Source organism: Vanessa cardui, chromosome 22 (genome assembly GCF_905220365.1).
Source record: "Vanessa cardui chromosome 22, ilVanCard2.1, whole genome shotgun sequence".
In the NCBI taxonomy this organism is placed as follows: Eukaryota; Metazoa; Arthropoda; class Insecta; order Lepidoptera; family Nymphalidae; genus Vanessa; species Vanessa cardui.
Window position 1 is genome coordinate 1,555,278 of NC_061144.1, and position 23,419 is coordinate 1,578,696.

The 23,419-nt window shown below is 33.0% G+C and overlaps 1 protein-coding gene across 1 annotated transcript in view; it reads left to right on the forward strand.

The window, feature by feature from the left end:
- LOC124539358 overlaps nt 1-23,419 on the forward strand; it is an 80,092-nt gene that overhangs the window by 31,701 nt on the left and 24,972 nt on the right. The window contains exons 3-5 of the mRNA XM_047116729.1: nt 10,013-10,114; nt 12,133-12,241; nt 21,545-21,656. Of these exons, the coding sequence (XP_046972685.1) occupies nt 10,013-10,114; nt 12,133-12,241; nt 21,545-21,656 (323 nt within the window). The remainder of the gene's footprint in view (nt 1-10,012; nt 10,115-12,132; nt 12,242-21,544; nt 21,657-23,419) is intronic.

A 23,419-nucleotide genomic window follows, 5' to 3' on the forward strand; every position in this document is an offset into this window, starting at 1 on the left:
CCTACTGATGACGAGCCTGCCGTTGATATATCGCAGTCGCCGTTATATATATATGCTGTGGTGCTTGCCTGGGATTGAACTCAAAATCATCGGTTAAGATTCGGACATTAGGGAAATGCTGCTAGCATTCTTTCCTTATAGAACATTAAATGCTTAAATATATACAAATACGAATCAAACATAGTTACTGTATAAATCTTGACCACGTGGAATGGTGGAAAGAATAAAATTAGTAGTAATACTACTACTACTACAGTAACTATATTTGATTCTTATTTGTACATATTTAAGCATTTAATGTTCTTATGTTAATGAGCTGTTTTATATTTCCGATGAAATGGGCAAATAAAAGTAAACTGCAGTAACTACTGAAAAGCTTAACCTGATTTTCAGTGGCTTCTTAGCTAATCCCAATAATAGAACAATAGTAATTTAATATTAATACTTGATCCCTGACCTAAGTCTAAGCACAACACCTTATTGCTACTGAATTTTCATAAAACATTGAGGCCAAAAACTTCATTATCGACTTTCTAATCTTTTTGTTTACCTCGTCATATCCTAGATAAGAAAATCTACCCTCAAACCTATATTCTTTTCGTTCTTTCTGTTTTGTTTCATCATGTAACAAGTGCCTAGGGCGTGTGCCGAGAACTCTGAAGACAAAATATGTGGAGTTATATTATGTAGCAAGAATAACAAGCGACATTAGCGGTGCCGTTAATATGTAGCGTACGTACGTAGCGGGTACGCAGTGCGCTACGAAAGCGCTACGCGCTCAGTCCTATACATAGTATCATATTTTAGTTAACGGACATTTTTATTTGGCGCTTTTTTAGTATGACTGTATTTAAATTTATTAAATTTTTATGCTTTTAAAAATAGTACTATGAAGAACTATTCTGGGAGAAAAACAAATCGATTGTAATCTAATGGCATAACAACGTACGATTTTTGGACATATCCCGAGTGATATACGAAGTGAGTCCACAGAATAGGACTACAATTTCGATAGCGAGTAAACAGTAAATATTTTACTGGTTCGAAAAATTGGAAAAGTATATCCAGAGCTAAAAGCGTTCCGTATGTTTGCACGTTTCCTACTCTAATATGGAGTTCATCTATTAATAATAATAATTCGTTTGCTCATTCCAATACCGTATGTATATTTTTTCAAGCGCAGAGCAAATCTTTTCCAAAATAATGTTTTTCCGCAATGGAATATTTATTCTCGTGAAATGTACAGCAGATTTGTGTTATACGAAAATGATATTCTAACAAAAGGGTATTGTTTTGACAGTAAATTAAAGTAGTAACAATTGACTTAAGTGCTTTGTGGATCTGATCAACACATCACTTGTTCTACCTCTAAACAGCATTTATTAATAAGGTCGTGTCCCAGTTTGAAGGGTGAGTGAGTCAGTGTAACTAATATATGTAGGACGGGGCTATTTACCATCAAGCTCATTTGCTATTTAGCCAACATAGCCCAGTGGTTCGAACGCGTGCATTTTAAACGATGATTGCGGGTTCAATCACAAGCAAACACAACCAAATTTTCATTTATTTAATTTCTGTTAATTTTTCAAGTTTGGAGGTGAAGAAAAAATCATGGGAATTTGTTTAATTCCAATGATTCTGACACGTGCATATCCACTAGCCTAATAGAGAGCGTCGGGGAAACTTCTAAAACTTGTCCTCAAAAGGGAGAAGAGGCATTAGCCCAGCAGTGGGATTTCACAGGTTTTCACAGGCAGGCAACCTTAATTATGCTATTCACTTACGAATACGTAACAAAAAATAGTAAACAACAGTTAATAAAAATAGACGTATCTCTTTATCCCGCATACGTTACTCCATTATTATTACTTACTTACTATTAAGTTACTTTTTGCAGTTATTGTTGAACTGGCGTGAAGGTTTAAAGTATATTACTGTAATACAGGTTGACTTAGAGTATAACTCCTACTATGACTTACTACAATTACTTTTGCGAGCAATCAAAGTTTGAATTTAATAAAGAAAAAATATTAAGTTTAAAAATAGAATCAAGAAATAATTATTAATCGTTCGAGTTGATAAGATTAATTCTAAAATAAATAAATAAGAATATTGTTATTTGTTTTATTTGCATTATTATTATAAGTATCTGAGTGATCGTGTTTCACTCGGTCCTAATATAAAACAATTAATATTTAATGTTGATTTTTTTAGAAAAATGTATTTTCTCGGAAAGTACTCTGTATATATAAACGAATAACGTTATCTAAACATAACTGAAATTTGAGCGATATTATTGGAGCAGCCAAAATATACGAAATAAATTTATTTGTAAACAATATTATAAAATATAATAAACATTACAAAATAGAATATTTTGCAGCCTTATTTCTCTTTAATGCATCAACTGCAAGTCCTGTTAAAATCAGTAAAGCTGTTCCAGAGATTAGCTGGAACAAACATATAGACAATAATATTCTTCGTTTTATGTAACATGTATATATGTATACATACATATACATTTAGTAAATAGCAGTTATTTAAATATTACAAACAGACAATGTAACTTTATTATATTTATAAATTATAAATATCTATACTGATGTTTTAAAAGCGAATTTAAATATCTCTGTCTGTCCGTATATCTGTCTGTGTCTTTATTGTTCTCACTCATCTCGTGCTCAGCGGCGAAGCAAAACATCGATAGGAAACCTGCAAGTGTCTAATTGCATCGAAATTCTGCCATGTGTGCTTTCCACCAACCCGCATTTGAGAGAACTATAAAAAATTTTTTTGAAAATATACAGGCAACGAGCTGTGATGACATTTTACACAAACATTCACAGGTAACTTATTCAAAGTATGTGCACGTACACAATTTGTTAAATCTATTTATTCCTTGAAACAATTTATGTTGAAAGAATACTGTGAACAAAAGCAGTGAAAAGGATTCCTACCCTTCCCTTTTATTTTATCTTTAGCTTTTATGTTTTTGTTTTTTTTTTTTCTTTTTATTACATTTTTCTTTACGTAGGCTTTGTCCTTTGAAAACGAATATCAAAATAATTTCTATTCAAGCAGGCTCGTACAAGTGTTTTTTTTTTGGTTTTACAAATATTCATTAAAAATTTAATTTTAATCGGTTAGATATGCAAGTTCGAAGATCCTTTGAAAAACCTTCTCTTTTTCACCGTCTAAATGAAAATTCAAATAATTGTCATCACCAAGATCATAACCATCACTAATCATCGAGCGTCAAAGAGAAATAGTTAATATAATTGTGATTCAGTTTAAAGGTTGAGCAAGGCATTATAAGTGAGGTAGTGGAGACGTAACATCTGAGCTACCAAGATTGGTGGCGAATTGGTTTGATATAAGGAATGGTTAATGTTTCTTACAGCGGTCATATTGAGCATTAGCTTGCTAGTCAGTTTAGGTTTTACAAAAAAAAAATAATTATTTTTTATTTAAAAAATATTTGAAATAATAAAACATTGCATCGCAAGATTCATTAACTCCAACATTTCGTATAATATGAAAAATAATCTTATTAATTTGTCATTCATAAATAAAGAAATATAAATCTCTAGTTCTTTCTTGTGTAGTATAAATACATTAGGATTTATGAAGTTTATGAAAGGCTACATTATATTGTGATTCAAAAAACAATTAACGCCATCTATTAACGAAATGAAAAATTAAAATAACGATCGATACAATGATGTGAAAACGTCAGTGACGATCAACCTAATATGACGAATTACTGTGGCCCATTAAGCCCTGACCATTGACACGCTAGTTGAGGCCTCGAGGCCCTTACTCGTCACATCATACACATGAAACGATCTTGATCGTGAACATATGACTTAATACTCAAAATAACCATAACATAAAAAATGCATGAATGAATGTCAATAAGTTGAGTTCGTTGACCTATGATGTAAAAAAATATTTAAATTTTGCTATCATTGAGATATTCTAGCTACATAACAATGGTACAGCGTCTAAAGTGAAACCACTTTGTTATTTAAACGTGACACTTAAATATCATGCGCAGTGAAGTGAATAGCGAATGTCCAAGTGAAGTGTTTTCAAGTAATGTTTTGTGTCAGCCACAGTTAAATTTATCGTCTAAACCTTCCTCTTATATTTGATTTCAACGGAGTATCATTTACATTTTAAAACTCTTTTTCTTTTTTTATTAATAAAATAATCCGCCGGGAAATAAAAATGCGTACCTAAGTATTAAAAGTAAATAAATGACTAAATAATTACATAGTATGAAACAAAGTCGCTTACTGCTATCTGTCCCTATGTATGATTAGCTCTTAAAAATTTCACAACGGATTTTTATCCGAATCATTGTCTCAAAATATTACCAAAATATGTTCCAAACCCTCTCCTTAATGGAAGAGGAGGCCTTATCTCTTAAGTGGGAAATTTACAGCCTGTTATTTTACTTTTTTACTTTTAAGTCAATTGAAAAATTGTACACCAGGCAGGTATTGTCATAAGCGACGTCTCTAAGCAACTATAATGATAGAATACCGACAAATCGTCACCCAAATTCCGCTCAGCACTGTCAGGTGACACTTGTAGTACGCTTCCGGTGATAAAATAGAGAACGTCATACAACTTAGTATTACCTACAGTTGATGAGATAAGTCTAATTACATTACTCGTATGATATTAAATTCTGTCGACTGTGACACGGTTAATAATAGTACGGTCGTCAACGTAAGTTACGCTGACGACTCTTACATTGTAATATAATGTAATGATAAAAACCGTGGACTTAATACCTATTGACTTCCAAGCAGTATATATTAATTTAAATAATTGTATTTAACTAACATGACTTTGTATTTTTTTTAAATGTTAAAAAAAGAGTAACTACTGAGTTTCTTGCCGGTTCTTTTCGGTAGAATCTACTTTCAGAACCGGTGATAACTTCACTTCATTGTAAAATGACGATTCAAAAGTGCTTGTAAAAGTCTACTTGAATAAAGTTTATTTTGATTTGATTTGAATATTTATATTTATTTTGTACTAGTAATGGCCCGCTGCTGCGCTCGTTTTAGGGTGTTGGAGGTCATGTGTAAGGCAAAAAAGTAGCATATGTCCTTTTTTGTAGTTCATGTTTGCTTCAAACCAAATGTGATCAGATTCGGTTCAGCGGTTTGGTCGTGAAAGAGTAACAGAGAGACAGACTTACAGATACATTCGCATTTATAATATTAATTTAGATTATTTCATTTCAATTCACAGATGTTTCTTAAGCGAAATTTGAATGAAAAAAAAATTACACTTTCAACACATGGGTATACATATTGTAACCCCTAATTCGTTCTTATTAGGTGGTAGGGTTAGCTGTCTGTTACTATGTACCGCCCATCAGGTACTCTAGCGCTGAATAGTTTTAATTTGTCTTTGTGTACCAGTTTAAAAAGTGATTATTCTAGTGTAACTTCAGGCACAATGGGTACCGTGCCTTATGTTGGTGGCGTTCTGACTATCTAAGGAATTGCCAATATTTACAATGGTAACTTTTATTATCAGATCGGACTGGCCCAAAAGTTGCTTAACTATATTATTAAAAAGAGGTAATTTGAGATTGACATTCCAAGACCCAAAAACTATAATTATACCCTGTAAATGTCTTCTTCTCTTCCCATAAAGAAAAGGTTGATTGAAATAGCAAAAATAGTAAAAAAGATTTGGCAATATTGAGTCTATGTGATATACATTTAAATCCTTAATCATAATAGGAGACAATGGCACCCTTATAATTATACCTCATTTTACGGATGAACAATCACAAACCCTGATAATAATCCTATAAGCCTATCCCGTGAATTGGGAAACATTAAAACGAACGCAGAAAAGTTTTCAAATTGAACCCAACCTGATAAAGACGGCAAGAGATTCGTTACAACTCAATTTAGAAGAAATAATAATACCATTAAAGTAAGAAAATTATACTTTAAAGTTACATTAAACGGATTAGAGTTTAGGTGTTATTTTAAATATTATTTGATCATCAAACTTGCTTATTCCAGCAGCTGATGAAGTTGGAATATTGTCGGTACTAAAACACCACCAATTTGTGTCTAAATTGAAACTGATGTTCACATTTAAATCGTAACAAATACAATTTCTGTTTGTTATGGTAAATGACATAACAGTATATTAAATTACATTTTCGAATGCGTATTTTTAGTTACGAATTATCATTGTTTTCAAAAACGATTTCCATGAACCTTGTAACATCTCACCCAGAACAGAACACAACAATACCAATTGTTGCGTTGTAGAATATGAGGAATAGGTCGGATGAGACAAACTTGCTTAGATAGGTAGCCTGCCTAGGTAGACGCGACATATTCTAACCAACACGGTAATTGTGAAAATTCCAATTTTCTCATAAATATTATTAATGCTTAAGTTGGTTTATTATTTGTATTGTTAGATTATATATAGAAGAAAAATAGTACACAATGTTGGTAATTCCTGAGCAAAATTATTCCCAAAACTTCTAAATTAATCAAATAAAACAAATAACGCGTCAAGATTATGTTACTTACGATTAAATAAACACATTATCACACAGTTTGTCCCTAAGAATAATATTCCATTACTTATTTAAAAGGAATGCTTATGAAAAACAACCATCAAATTATCTAAGGTTACCTCGTAACGACTGGATATTACGCCGTCGTGGTATTTCCAATCCTATACCTTTGTGGTAGAGTTCTTTTTCGAATGAAAATTTCTGAGGATGTAAGTTAATGAATTCTCTCATTTCACACCTCGGAAATTCCATCCTTTTCTCCTATTACATTTGGAATAATTTTCTGTTTTTGTCAACTTAGAAATGGTGTGAGTGTTTAGTGAAAAATATCACTTACGACGTATTCTATTATACGAAAAAATGTGATAAGTGAAAACGTGAATTGTTTAATTGTTGATTCGACTGATTAAAATGATAATTGTTATACAGGTTTTCAAGGTCATCACATCATGTATCTGATCATACGCGAGTGAATATTAAAACTTATTATTGACCGTTTTATATACCAAGCTTCTTTAGTTATATATTGTGTGTATTACATAGCAAAACATTTGAAAAAAAAAATGACAAGACATAAAATTATAGCAATTAAATAGTATTGGTAGTACCTTACAAAAATAAAAAGAGATAGAGATAAAGAGAAAGAGAAAGAAAGGTTGATAGAGTGGGCTTAACGCTTTTTTTATAACAATTTTTCGAATTTTATTCCATCAATTGGCGAGAAATATTTTGTGAGTGCGCGCAGAGCTATTTGGGCTTCAGTTGTGAAATCTCAAAAAGTCATTGACAGTGATACGTGGTTATGACGCGTGTATGCTTTCAATGTTATAATTAGTAAAGTTGATATCGCTTGTCAATTTTGGACATTTCTTTATCATACTGCGCATTGAGTTTCTTATGAAATATGTCAAACAAATTAATTACTTATAAATAAATATTTGTTATTTATAAGTCCCAATTGAGCTTAATTTTAATATTGTGCATTTTCATGTTTGTTTCATATAATAACATACATTGTTTGCTTTATCTAATCTGGAACATAACGTTAATGGGTATTGTTGTTTGGCGGTAGAATATTTGGGTACATACTAAGAAGGACTTGCAAAAAGTTCTGCTACCATGTCTAGTTGGATTAGGATGGCATAAGATAACTTTATATCTCTAATAAAATCAATTTTATAGAAATTATTAGTGGAAATTTAGTTTTCATAAAATAAACTAAATCGATAAAATAATATAGTTAAAAACCTACAAGGAACAGATACAAACTTAATTACTCCTGTTACTCGACTGCATAGAATCAGTAACTCTTTTGAGGGGTAATGTATATTGTTGTACAACAGGATCTCTGTGATTTCAAAATTGCCTTTGTTAGCAAATTAAGAAAATATGTTAAAGTACGCTCTTATTGAACAGTAGTAAATAAACTGTCAAAAAAGCTATCGTATCCGTATATTCTTTCCCGAATCGACGGCATTTTTTAATTTGATGCACAATAAACAAGTTTAAGTTTTGTTTTAATAAATAAATGATATGACTTTTGGGTAGCTTTCCCGTTACATATTTTTGCATATCGTAGCGAAGGCACCTCGAAACCGACGAAGGGGAAGAAGTCCTTAGCCCATCTCGGGGACATTTACTTGGAAGTCTTCTCCACCATTAAGAACTTATAACAATAGAATTAATCTTCAATCATCCAAGATTATCTATATTAATATTATACATGTGAAAGGAAGTTTTTCTCTTTGTCTGTTTGTCGCTATTTCACGACCAAACCGCTGATCCGAAATTGATGAAATTAGGTATGAAGCAAACTTGCACTCCAAGAAAGCACAGGCAGGATGGCTACTTTTTTGCCTGGCGAATGACAACCAAAATCCTAAAACGCAAGCAAAGCCACGGGACGCTACTAGTAGGTCATAAGATGATTAATAGCGGATAAACTATCTTTATTAAAAGCATTTTGAAAGCAAATCATATTATAAATCGGTTCCAACGATTTAATAAGTAAGTAAATAATACAATCTTTTATGTGTAGTGAGTTGAAAAACAAGCGAACACGAGTGCCTCGTTGAATCATCGATTGGTCAAACTTTTGCTAATTTTGCTCTTGTTCAACATTAATTGTCCGTTGATGAAGATAGCTCCTTATTTACGATACAATATTTTCTCAACAATTGCTATTATTTTGGGGGTAATTTTCGTATAAGCGCTACACATTCAAGGGTCATTATAATAATTAATGATACACTTAATTAAACTTTAATATGAAACCAAGGGCTCGCCTTGTATTATAAAATGCTTATTTTGTATGTAAGTGAAAAGGGTTCTGCGAGTTTATTCGGCAATAATTTTATCATATACGAGAAATATCCATTACTAGAGACCCACCTGACTTCACACGAGTGCAATACTCATACTTAACATACTGCATACTTTTTCTTCTTTACTATATTGTCCATGTATTATATACAAAAACCTTTCTCTCAAATCACTCTAACTATTAAAAAAAACATCAAAATCCGTTGCGTTATTTCAAAGATCTAAGCATACATAGGGACAGCTTTGTTTTATACTATGTAATAATAATTATTATTATACCATATATGTGAAGATTCAAATTTCGAAGGTTCAGAATAATATCAAATATTATATTTAAATATTCACGCGTGACGAAACCCACAATGCGGTACTTATTGTCTTAAGTTTCGATAATAGAAGTACAGTGTCGGAATATTCAGAGCACGGTGAAGGTGCGGCTTTAATTTCCGCTTTGAGCATCCTCACATCATATCATATATTTAGGTAAAATAAATATACATATTTGGACTATGATAGCTCATGACAACACGTGTCTAAACCATGATGGTCCAGTGATTAGAACGAACATCTTAACTGATGATTGCGGATTCAAACCCAAGCAAGCACCACTGAATTTTCATGTGCTTAGTTTGGGTTTATAATTCATCTCGTCGTCGACGGTGAAGGGAAACATCGTGAAGAAACCGAGTGATAATTTTAACGAAATTCTGTCACATATGTATGTGTCCACCAACCTGCATTGGAGCAGCGTGGGGAAGCCTTCTCCTTAAATGGAGATGAGGCCAGCAGTGGGTAATTTACAGGCTGTTAATATTTGTATGTATGTATCGAAATCGAAGATTGGGATAACAAGTCTTGGCAAGCGTCACCGATTCTTTATGTGTGTAATAATTGTTTCGTATTTTGTGGTGAGGAAAACATCGTGACATAAACGTTATACATGTGTTAAAAATAGGCCATTGTGACTTGCCAACCACCAAACCTTTGTGACACAGGCAATACTAGTTAATGTAACTGATAACTGTGAAAGTAGGCTTCAAATCCGAAGCACATCAAGGTCCGACAGACAATCATATGATTTGTATTCTTATATGTTTTGATAATTATTCTTTCCTTCAGGTATCCTGGATAAGAAGAAAAGACTATCACCTCTTGACAGTCGGACTGACAACGTACAGTTCGGATCAGAGGTTTCAAGCGATACACCTTCAGCACTCTGAAGTAAGTTTATTTTTAGTATCATACTGACTACAACAAGGTGTAAATATTATGTATGTCATAAAATAGCTTTTTGAAGTTCATAATTTAAATTAAAAGATCATGTAGCGTTATTTCTCAACATATTCTTATATAGCCTATTCCATTTCAAAAGGAATAAAGGTAAACAAACCTTAGACGTACATAAATAAATAATTAATAAATATGAGACAACATCACATACATTACTCTGATCCCAATGCAAGTAGCTAAAGCACTTGTGTTATGGGAAATCAGAAGTAACGAAGGTACCACAAACACCTAGACCCGAGAAAACATAGAAAACTAATTATAATCTACATCGACTCGCCCGGGAATCGAACCCGAGACCTCGGCGTGGCGTACCCATGAAAACCGGTGTACACACCACTCGACCACGGTGGTAATATGTGATTCGTTAAAAGCTTTATATTTCAACCAAACAGTACTTGATAAATATACATGAATTTGTAATAGAAAAATACACCACTTACTTGTAAAAACTTTACTATGAAATATAAGATAACAGTTCGTTTGGCGAATTATTAATGAATGCCATATATGCCACACATAAATTAATTTATTATGTAGTTGCAAAGGATGAATATAGTGTTTGACCTGGAATACGATTAAAAGCACTTGTACTATAGTCCTGCGATTTGAGTAAGTTTGAGTTTGTTCTACTTAAGGTGAAATGGTCTTAAAATATCACGACCGCGTATGCTTGCTAAAATTATTGAAGTTTTATATAAGAATTTTTAGGAAATTAACCTAAGATTTGTATATTTGAAATTATGTACGATAAAAAAATTGCTTACTTTTCAGATGTTGACACTTTGGAACTCAAGAATCATTAATTGAAAAATATGTTATGATTGAAATTAATTGCTTGTTATTGATTAAACTGAGAGTTACGTTATATGCGACTCAATATTACTTACTTACTAAAATAATGAAAACAATAAAAAATCTTATACGAGAGATCCATTGACCAATCAGTCGCGGCGTCTTTTTAGCGACGGACCTCACATTATATATTCATGATATATAAGCGTTTTTAAATAAACAATATAAATATCTTTTATCGTAAGTATCTATAAATTCAAGACAAAAACCTAAACAATATTACAAAAATACTTATTCTTAAAAAAGCACTTAAGACAGTACATAAACTTCAGTATATTTTGCTGAATATTTAAGACGCAGTACTCTACTTTGTGATAAAGGTTCTGAAACTAGAATACGTTTTTTTAAAAACTTTTGTAAGAATTTGATCTATACAAAGTAGTTTATGATATTTTTATTTATTTTTATAATATTTTAGTATACAAAATATGTTTAAAGTACAATATTATTAGTAGCTACAGCGTGTAGTTAAATGAGTGATTTAGTTACGAAATACTAAGTATTGTTTTTTCGGCGGTAGCATACCTGATGAGTGAGTGATACCTACGAAGGCAGGCTTGCACCAAGACCTACCAACAACTACTTTGTTTCAATAATTATTAATTTTATTATGAATAATTTGATACACATATTACGATATTATGTTTATGATTTATTAGTAATGAATTATTTCTCGATTTACGATGGTAACAGCATTTTAATTTCCATTTTAATAGAATGTATTAAGCCAACTCGTTCCTGAACTTCTAGTCTATTCGATTTGCTCTGCCATCAGATTATACATTAATTTACTTGGTTTTGTGCAAGTCCGACTAAGTAGGTACAACCCAGTCATCAGATATTCTACCGCCAAACAATAATACTGTTGTAACACTTTTTGAGTGAGCCAGTGTGTCTACTTGTGCAAGGGACATAACATCTTAGTTCCCAGCTTGGTTGCATAATGGCCATGTAAGGAATGGTTAATATTTCTTACACCACCATTATCTATGGGTGACCATTATCATAACGTTAATATGCTCATAGGCTCGTCCGCCAACTTGATTTGGAAAAAAATGCTCCACTTTTTGACAATTAAACAAAGTATTATTTTTCAGGACTGGACACTGAAAGTCCGCTTCGTGCAGAAACGAGACGCTGGCATTTACGAATGTCAAGTATCATCGCATCCACCGACGAGCATATTCTTGCAGCTTGATGTTGTAGGTACGTAACCAATGTGCTGTTGCCTTATTTACAATTTTAAGGGCCTCTCGCTACCTTTTCAGGAGCAGTTCCTGGCCTTACCCATTCATGCTACCCTAAGTTGTTTGGTGAATACACATGGCAGATTCATATCAAGTAGGTTACCTACTTTAAGATAAAAAGCAATTAATGAAATTGATTATGTGGTGCTTGCATTTGAACCCAGAATCATCGTTTAAGATTCACGCCTTGTAACCACTGGGCCATCACGGCAAAGAAAGCACATACATATAGTGGTGCCTGCCTGGGTTTGAACCCGAAATCATCGGTTAAGATGGACGTGATCTTCCTTTCCCTGTCTTGTATTTTATATACAATTCATATTTAATGTATAACTATTATCTCAGCCATTTGGACTTGAAATTATATAATCCTCGTTATATTTAAATAGAAAAATAGATTTTGTAAATACACTTAAATTATTTTATATTTTTGTACAAGCTCTGCGTGCGATTGCACGGATAGAATAATGGACTACTTAAATAGTGATATTGTGATAAATATAACTCAGCGGAAAGCGTCTGTGAAGCGAAATCGATACTAGTATGTATGTTGTCTGTGTTTTCGTAAACTGTTCATCCGATTGTGATGAAACACCGATTAGGTGTACGATTAGGTATACAAAGTATACAAAACAGACACTAAAAAATAAAGGTATATTTAATTTTTATTAATTTCATGTTGCATGTACATTGTACAGTAATAAACATATTTTTTAGTATGTGAAACTGCCTTGGAGGCATTGTTATATCCTTTAGCACACAAACGCTCTTTAAGTAGCGGTCAAGACAGACCTAATTGAAAATTGAAACTAATATTCGATACCCAAAGCTAGAACAACTAAAGAGTTCATTGAACCCTGATGGGATCACACAAAGTCAAATGAAATATAGAAAAAAAAATCCCAATCCGGTCAAAAGAAAATTCACGAAAAGAGACTCAAAGACTTACGAAGTATGACAAAGAACACTCTACATACCTGAAATTCCACACTATCACAATTCTCCTTTTGAAATAGTTATTTTAATAATATATACATATATTTGAATTGTTCTCGAAACAAAGAAACAACTGAGATAAATTGAAACTAAGCAACCCAGTTCTAAACAAAAGGCCCGCGTCGTAAAATGCTCGGACCTGAATATTTTCTAACGGCAAAGTTGATAATAAATCTAAAATTTCCTTATATTGTCAACGTCTTATAAACGTTTCATATACGTTTGTTTTTGATTATTATTGGAATGTCTAGTTAGTCGTAGGTCTTTGTTCAAGCTATTTAGTGTTAGTTAGTGTATTGACAGTCGAAACAAACCATTTTAGTTCGTTTGGTTGGGTGTACTGGTAAGGAATGCTTAATATTTCCTTCGGCGTGAACATACCATCAGGCATATTTGTTCAACAACCTAACGTAACCTAACTTACCTCACTTGTAAAGCCTATATAAAACTTTTCAACGTCTATTTTTTTAACGACGGAATTATAAACACCGAGACCCAAGACAACATAGAAAAGTCATCATCATCATCAACCTGGGTTTGTCCAGTGCTGGACATAGGCCTCTCCAAGTTCACGCCACTGTGGTCTTTCTCCGGCTAGTTACCATCGTCGCCACCGTGACGAGAAATAGCGGGGCTCTTGGGAACTGGGGGCCATGGCTTACGTGTGTACTGCATATGGAGGATATTGTCTATAATCGCCACGCTGAGCAGGCGGGTTGGTGACGTAACTTTTCGCACCGGTGACGCTGCTGCCCGTCATAGACCTGCGGTATTTAGCTACGCCTATTTTTGATGGTTACACCGCCATCATCCGGTCGTCAGAGCCTTGTTTGCTTGTTGGCAGGATGCACCACGGGCAGATGAGGTTGGCTTGGGGCACTAAGGTGTAGTTTGCATCCCCTTACACCCCAACATCTAAAAGTAATGAACTGTTACATCAACTCGGCCTTGAATCGAACCCGGAGTACACACTACTCGACCAAGGCGGCCGTCAGTTGCAGTAATATATATAACCTTTTTTGTTAATTGATCGAGTTTGTCACATTAGCTTCTCCAAACAAAGGCACTCCCGTTAATCGTCCCCTTTCCATCGAATGTAACAAGCGTGATGTTTTATCATACAGCTTATAACCTTTTTTACTAAAAAGGCTTTGACCTCGGTGATCTCGTTAAATTAAAAAAGCCCCTTAAGGGGATGAGAGTGAAAATGAGGCTATAGTACCTACTCATGCTACTACGAAATTTTTTCATTATAATTATTCGCAGAAAATATTAATTTAACATAAAAAAATATCTGCATGTACAATTCAAGTTGTACTGCGCGACTTTTTAGTGGTTTGTCGTCAGGCTTTTAAAAAGTATGCTATGTCCATCCTTGAAATTCTATCTTGTTTCATATAAATTTTCAACAAATTTGGTTCAGTATTTTGGCCGTTGAAGAATAACAAACAGACAGACCGACAGTTTTCCATTCATAATACTAGTATAGAATAAGAAAACATCACGGCAAATACGCAATTCAACAATGTCTGTTCAAGATTTAAATTATATAAACTTTTTAATAAAAACTCTTCAGAAAACTGGCCACTAACATTTATAAATAGGAGTTTAACTTATATCAAATAAAATTTGAATTAAAAGGAAAAAAAACAAGAGACAAACGCATTTCGAAACAAAGACGGAAAACTTTAACTTGGTCGAATTGTCCGAGGATTTCTAATGCAATAACATAAAAGCTTCAAGATTTTTATGAAAATAATTCTGGTAAAAAAGGATGTCACTAATAAATTGTAATGTATCTTGTAGTCCTGACTTATTGGGGAATGGATAGAATTGCATCGGGTCTTAATTGTTTTTAATGAGAAATTTTGGACACTGTTATTACGCAATTAATTATCAGTAATCTATACATATAATAAAATTGGAATGTCTGTTTGTAATATTAAAATAGCGCTTTTCACACAATGCATATGTATGTATAGTTGAGAGAGTCGAGATGGCCCAGTGGTTAGAACCCGTGCATCTTAACCGATGACTGCGGGTTCAAACCCAGACAAGCACCGCTGATTCATGTGCTTAATTTGTCTTTATAATTCATCTCGTGCTCAGCGGTGAAGGAAAACATCGTGAGGAAACCTGCATGTGACAAAGTTCATAGAAATTCTGCCACATGTGTATTCCACCATTGGAACAGCGAGGTGGAATATGTTTCAAAAACTTCTCCTCAAAGGGAGAGGAGGCCTTTATGGAGCCCAGCAGTGCGAATTTACAGGCTGTTGTTGTTGTTGTATAGTTGTATTCACGGTACATATACCAAAATAACATTTGTTACAATTTTTGTCTCTCTGTTCCGGCTAATCTCTGGAACACCTGTAACGATTTTGACGAGACTCTCACTAGTAGATATAATAAGGAGTAACTTGGGCTACAAAAATATATTTTTGTTGTTAAATTCAAACGCGTGCAAGATCGTAAGCACAGCTAGTCATAAGCATAGCTAGTTATAAGCATGGTAAAGTCACACATGAGCCATAGTTGAACGTTATAGAGGATCAGGTCCCAGAAATAAGACCAAAACGTTGCGTTCTGAAAAATACACAAACTCATGTAACTCGAATTTCTGATACTAGTTGGTACATAAGCTTTGGTCCAATTTGTTTTTGAAAATAAATAAAATAATTCTTCCTGCTCACAGAAAGGTCTCTCCCTAACTTGAAAATCGAGAGTGACGTTTACTGTTGTTTGGCTAACGCATTTACGATTGAGTAGCAATCAATCGGCATGGATTCTGTTTTTCGAGGAATTTGGCTTCAGACTTCATACATAAAAGAGTACGTATAGTGATTTTGAAGTCATCGTCATTCAAGTTGATGGTGAAATAATTATTGCGCAATGGACTAGACGGCATTGATCTGAATTTATTTCCAAATATCATAATGACGCTTTGACGATAAAATTTCCACAGAAAATTTTAACTTTGCCGTTTCTTAATTTTAAATCATTTGTAAAAAATACATTGGTAAAGAAGGCATATTATTCAGTACAAGATTATACAGACGATAAAAAAGCTTGAAATTAATACTTGTGGACTTCTAGTCGGGATAAATTACATATATATAATTGTAATTAACTAACATGACTGATTTTTAAATGGAGAAAAATAGTAACTACTGAATTTCTTGCTGGTTCTCAGTAGAACCTACTTTCCGAACCGGTGGTAGCTTCCCTTAAAATAGTTGTTAAATGACGGTTGAAAAGTGCTTGTAAAAGCCTACTTGAATAAAGTATATTTTGATTTTGATTTTGAAGAGAGAGATAGGTCTGATAATTCTGGAAATAACGCCACGCCAATTAAATGATAAGCCCTAATCGATAGCTACCAAGATGCATCTACCGTAAGAGTGGTACGCATTAACGTAACTGCTGCTAATCTTAATTCCATTGAGACAGCGTGGGATTTAGAAAAGGGTATTGTTCCTTTTTAAAAAAATTGCAAAGAATATGAACCCTTTTAGTCTTTCGAAAAGGATTTAGATCAAGGTGTAAATGATACTTTTATATAGCATGTAAGTAAAACCTTAAAAGTTAGAACAGATAATAATTTCAATATTTACACATTACAGTAATATTTCTTTATAACTGTTATTTCAACTTAAGAATTTTTTGTACATACATCAAGAATAACTTATTTTAGTATAATAAAATGTTGATTTCAAATAAATAGAATAAAATCCCTCTGTACTCTAGACTCTGAGTCTAGTAAGTAGTTTTGTAGCAAGACTTTTTCCTAATATTCCCTTTCAGAAAATAGGTAAAGGCATAAAGTATATTTGCTTTTTTATAAATAAAACCTTATTCCTCGCGACGAATTAAAATTTGAAGGTCTATTTAACAGCAATGCTTAACACCTCAAAGTGTGTTTTGTCTACGCCACCGTCTGTGATGTTTTTATTTTTCTGTAACGGTTCATGAATAAAAAAGGACACTTTCATATCAAAATCCCTTTTTAGTGTGTACATTATGAAATCATATGTCTTTAGAAGAATAATCGTCGTTACAGTAGGTAAAATGTATACATAATCAAAAGCGAATACATGTTCCCAATAGTCCGATATGATATTTATTTTTTATTAATACCTTACTAATATTGCTCACTTTAAATTATTGATTATATTATTGACGTATATATATAGTACTATAAAGTTCTGGACACTCCATATTATGTCTTTTGTTTTATATTCTAACGTCTTTTATAGTAAGGTAAGTCGATTTGAATTAAAAATCGCTGATAAATCATCTGAAAAATCACATTTTTTTTCATACGATTCGATACGTTGGATTTATCGAATTGTCCAGTTGCATCAACATTTTATTAATTTTGTCTACTATAACCTTTTTCAGGTCTAGAGCAATCACTTCAAAAATGCCTTTATTAATAAAATATGTGAGGACGATCTTTTAAAATACCTAGCAATTCAATGGTAGGGGTCACGTTTAATTGGTCATGCAGTAAAATTAATTTAGAATTTCACAACGAACATGGAATTTTTACATATGAAATACCTGAGCAGCTCGAGTGATATTTTCATTACCCTTTCATTTGAAATGTAGGTTATATGGTTTTGCTTTTGTTTAGAGGCGGTAAAACGGTATCTTTATATTTATTAAAAAGTAACATATATCTGGTGAATGCTTGAGTGGTCTAGTTAGGTTTTAGAATTTTTTTATAGTTACGCTTTCAAATTTCGAATTTAATTTTTATATCATTTTGCCCTGGATGTGTTTTTATATATCTGCATATATGAATCTTATTTATAAAATTGTTGACTGTTGAGTGTATTTTTAAAAAAAAAATATTTGTCTTATAGAATTAGTGATGAATTTTTTCCAATCTGAATTTATCGAGTTTTCTAAAAAATTGTCTTTATTAGTCATGGAAATGGAACTGCATACACTGGCGTGAAAACGTAAGATCTTTGCTGATATGTTTAAAATCTTTCCGGTCGTTTCGAATTTGTTTCATAGGATTATATTAAGATTTACTTGGTGGTAGGGCTTTGTGCAATCCCGTCCGGGTAGGTACCTCCCACTCATCAGTTATTCTATCGCCAAATAACAATACTCAGTATTCCGGTTTGCAGGGTGAGTGAGCCAGTGTAACTACAGGCACAAGGGACAAAACATCTTAGTTCCCAAGGTTGGTGGTGCATTGACGATGTAAGGAATAGTTAATATTTCTTACAGTGTCATTGTTTTTGGGCGATGGTAACCACTTACCATCAGGTGGCCCTTATGCCCATACATAAAAAAAAGATTGATATAATACAGAATACACACACTTCAGTATTTGTAAGTAATATGCTCTAGCTGTAATTGACTGATCTCCCAAAGATTGTCTATCCGCTTGTAAATTTCCCACTGTTGGTGGTTCCAAGACATCGAGGTTGTGAGACGGTCCGTTTTTAATAAAGCTCATGTAATCTAATTACTCACAATATTATGAAAAATAACAGCCCGTAAATACTGGCAAGGCTTTCATTCTAGAAGAGAACACAAGACGAATTATAAACACACTAACCACGACAAAATTCGAAAGGGTTTGCGTTTGAACAAGTCATGTTCGATTGATGTTCACGTGTCCTAACCGTACCGTCTTGGCGTCTTAGTATACCTATTTTCATCTCCAACTCAGCGTAAAACTTATGCTGTGTGTCGTTACGACGATTTCTCAAGTAGTCAGGATCAAATCCGTGACATTTATATTGCTAGTGTATATAAATGGTGACTGTCTTCTGTGAGGTTCTACTTTCGAACCTTAGGTGAGGTTTATTTACAATTTTCTCTTCAGCTCCTCAGTTTTAGAATTATTATACGTTTTTATTGGAAGGTTATTTTGCGGAATCGCAAAAGTATACCAAACCCATATCAAAAGAAAATAAAACAAGAGTAACTTTAAGGAACGTGAGGTTCATTTATATCAACAACTTTAGTTGCTTAACTAACTAACTTACCCAAAAATACTTCATTGTAAGTTATTCCAATGCCAAAGTTTAAAAGTTACGGTAAGGGATGAAATGGGCCTCTCAGTAAGTGTTCACCTTCACGCATGTTAGTTAGAATAAATTTAATTCACTATACTTCGGCCGTTGATGCTTCAACCATTCCATCTAAGATCTTATACAATTGTGTTTTTTATATACACTCAGACACCTTTTTTATTCTAACACACAGAACACAGCAGCACATTTATTTATTTATTTATAGGTTCGACAGCGATTTTTACACAAATGTATATTTAAATAACGTTACATATAAAATTAAAAACATGCATAAACTGTGTAAAATCAGTTAAATGCAAACACTGCATGCATACATAATTCTTTCTTTTAAGTTTTGTTTGATAAATATAAATCTAAAGGTAATGAATAGCAATTTACATTATATATTCACTAAAAATAACAAATATAATATATTAATAACAATAACAAACGATCATTTACATTTGTCGGTTGGTAACAAATTAGACAAGTTTGCAAAGCAGAAATGCCTGAAGAAATTCGAATAGTTAGTGATGTTTTGAACCTATACTCGAATTCCCTTCAGTAATTTCAATATTTATTCAATACTGAATTTCCAATGAAATTGGTTTCCGTGAACAAAATAGGTCAGAAAAAATCATCATCATGTAAAGGATTCACAACTAGTCACCCGCGGTTTCGCTCGCATTTTAGGTTGTTGGTTGTCATGTGTTAGGCAAAAAAGCCTATGTCCTTTTTAAGAGTTCAAATTTGCTTCATAACATATTTCATTAAATTCGGTTCATCGGTTTGACCGTGAAAGGGCGATAGACAGACAGAGTTACTTTCAATATCAGGCAATAAATCCAAAATAATCGTATCGTAATTCCCATACGTACACACTGGCACACAACACACACATGTGCAACACATAACGCGCTTGATTCCTGATCTCATTCACCCTGTACTCAGCTAGCATAAGATTATCCATGTCACCCAGTCAGATATTATTACCCTATTTCCCTCCCCTCTATCCTCTTGCAATGCAGTAATAAGTAACAGCTCATAAAGGAACTACTTGCGAAATGGTTTTCCCTCTATTAGGGGAAGATACAAAGCTCAGAGTAATTCTACACTCCTGTCTGCGGTAATTAAAAGATACACACGTATGTATCTGGTTATTGCTTTTGTGACACAGGTTTTCCTTAACTATAGGAGTTAGTAATACTGTTATAAGACTTTGAAATGACTTTATTACTTGATGTTTTGTTTATTTAAATTTTCTCTTTTATGGTTCCCATGTTTTTTATGGGTTTTTAACTACTAACTTAGACCTCTATTTGAGGAGAAGGTGTGGAACACTTTCCAGTGTGTGTTGGTGAACTACAAATGTGGCACAATTTATATGTAATTAAACACATGCAGGTTTCCTCACGATGTTTTCCTTCACCGCCGAGTAGGAGATAATTATAAACACCAATTAAGCCTATGAATATTCAGTTGCTTGCCTGTGTTTGAACCCGCAATCATCAGTTAAGATGTACGCGTTCTAACCACTGGAACATCTTGGTTGTGTTTTTAAAATGATATAAAACAATTTTTCTAATTGATGGATAATACTTAGAGCATCTGTAGGCCTGTTTAACGAACAGCATTACTCAGTATGAAAGGCGATTGAGCCAATAAAACTATAGACACAAAGGACAAAACATCTTAACTCACAAGATTGATTACAAGCAAAAATAATAATTGATCGCATCAATACAAAACAGTTACAGTGAAACAAAATATCAGATGCTTCAAAGACCAAGTAATCGCTTTGGAGCGATCTCTTCCTGACAATTAATAAAAGAATAATGACCAAAGATAATATACTGGTACTCAATATTATAGGGATTTAAATCATGTTGTTTATGAATATTTCGGTCGAAGAAAAGCTTTTGTAAAATAACATAACTCGACAATATAAATTATAAATTAATTTAATAACTGGGATCTGAATGTGATTTGGTATATGATAAATTATATCCTATAGCACTCAGGAATAATTATACAAAATTATACAAGTGTTTTTTTTTTTTTTATTTGAAACCTTTAGCTCCAGCGATTACCATAGGACCAAATAAATTTTGTATCTGTATAATTTAAAAATTCCAAGAATTAATTCAAAGTTGTAACCTTGTATTTTTAAGTACAATTCAATATTTTATAAGAAGAAATTTTATAATGATTTATTTTTCTTGTTTCAGAAGCAAGAGCGCAGATATCTGGCCCTACGGAAAAGTACCTCAAACCTGGCTCCACGTTACGTCTGCAGTGCTCAGTCGTTCAAACAACGGAGGCACCAGCCTTCGTATTTTGGTGAGCCTCAATCGTAGAACAGATTACCTTTTATTGTTAATTAATTTGTGTTAGTTATTTATCCAAGTCAATAACACTAATTCATTACTTATTCTTTCGTACCTATATTAGTCGTACTTGTAGTATTCTGGATTTAAGTGTAAGCAAGACTAGGTCCAATTTTTTACATCCAATAGGTTACACGAACCTATCCTATACCTATCTAGGTTCACTGAAGATGCATGAATAGATAATATTTATTACAATATCAATTTTCATCCATTTTACCTTCTAGCCAGTTATAATTAATTAAATATAACTTATCATATTTGAATATGGTCAGATACTATATAAGCAAAACGCAAAACGTTGGGTATACAAATCATGAATGCTAGCAAAAATGATTGCAGCATTTTCCCTTTGAATTGTAGTTCTGATTATGAAACGAAAATAAACTCAGTTCAGTGGTGAAGATTATAAAAAATGCAATAGCAATTCTTTCAAACAAATCAATAAAACTCCAAGGCCGAAGTATGGAACAACCGAATGCAAATGGAACAAGTATTTAATTTGTAGAGAAAAGTATCGGCTTCGATCAAATCTCGATTTTCAAAACAAAATGAAACACGCAATCAACACTAGTTCTAACTCGAAAAAATTAATCAAACCACAATCAAAGTGGATTTTTTTTTTGGATAAAAACGCCGAGATGGTGCAGTGGTTAGATCACGTACATTTAACGCAGTTATAATTCAAGCAAAAACCACTGAACATTTTTCATTCGAACAGATGATCATTAACACTATTGTTATTATATTAGATGCAGGCATAAGAAATAACGAAGTAAGTAAGTATAGTAACAGCCCGTAAATTAGCCACTGCTGGGATAAGGCCTCCTCTTCCGTTAAGGAGAGGTCTTGGAAAATATTCCACCACGTTGACTAATGCGGGTTGGTGAAATTCACATGCAATTTCGATGAAATTAGACACATGCAGGTTTTCTCACGATGTTTTCCTTCACCGCCGAGCACGAGATGAATTATAAACACAAATTAAGCACATATAAATAGTGGTGCTTACCTGGGATTGAACTCGCGATCATCGGTTAAGATGCACGCGTTCTAACCACTGGGCCATCTCAGCTCTAAAATAAAATAACGATATTTTTTTATTAATATTATTGCGACGATAGAAGCTAACCCAAAATAAGCTTAGTGCACGTTACCTGTTTCTAAATATTGTTCGTATAAAATGATGATACTAAAAAGCCGCTGCATTCTCGTCACGTAGCCTTTTAAAGTTCTTAGTCTAGTGTCGTAGGTCACGCTGCGCAAAAACTCTTGCCAAGACGAAATTTAACGCCGAAAAATCCTTTTATTATACCATAAAATATTCGTCCAGGAAAATGGTAATTGCGACCTATATAAGAGATCAAAGGACCTAAAGATCATATTAAGCAACTTTAGGAATTTCTGTCCACACAAGTTCATGGCTTAGAACACTTAAATCTTAACTGAAGGTCGTGGGTTCAATCCCAAAAAAGCACCTCTGACTTTTTGCGTTCTTAATTTGTGTTGTATAATTCATCTCGAGGTCTGTGGAGGAAAATATCGCGAGTCTATCGAAAGTTTTAATAACTTTAAGTTTACGTACAAATTTTGCTACCAGTTATTTTAGGTGTATATAAAAATGGGCTGAATTAAATAACAAATAATAGTTTTTAGATTTTTCGAAATTTCCCTAGAGGATGTTGCGTTGTTTTGATTTCGTTAATATCAATAAAT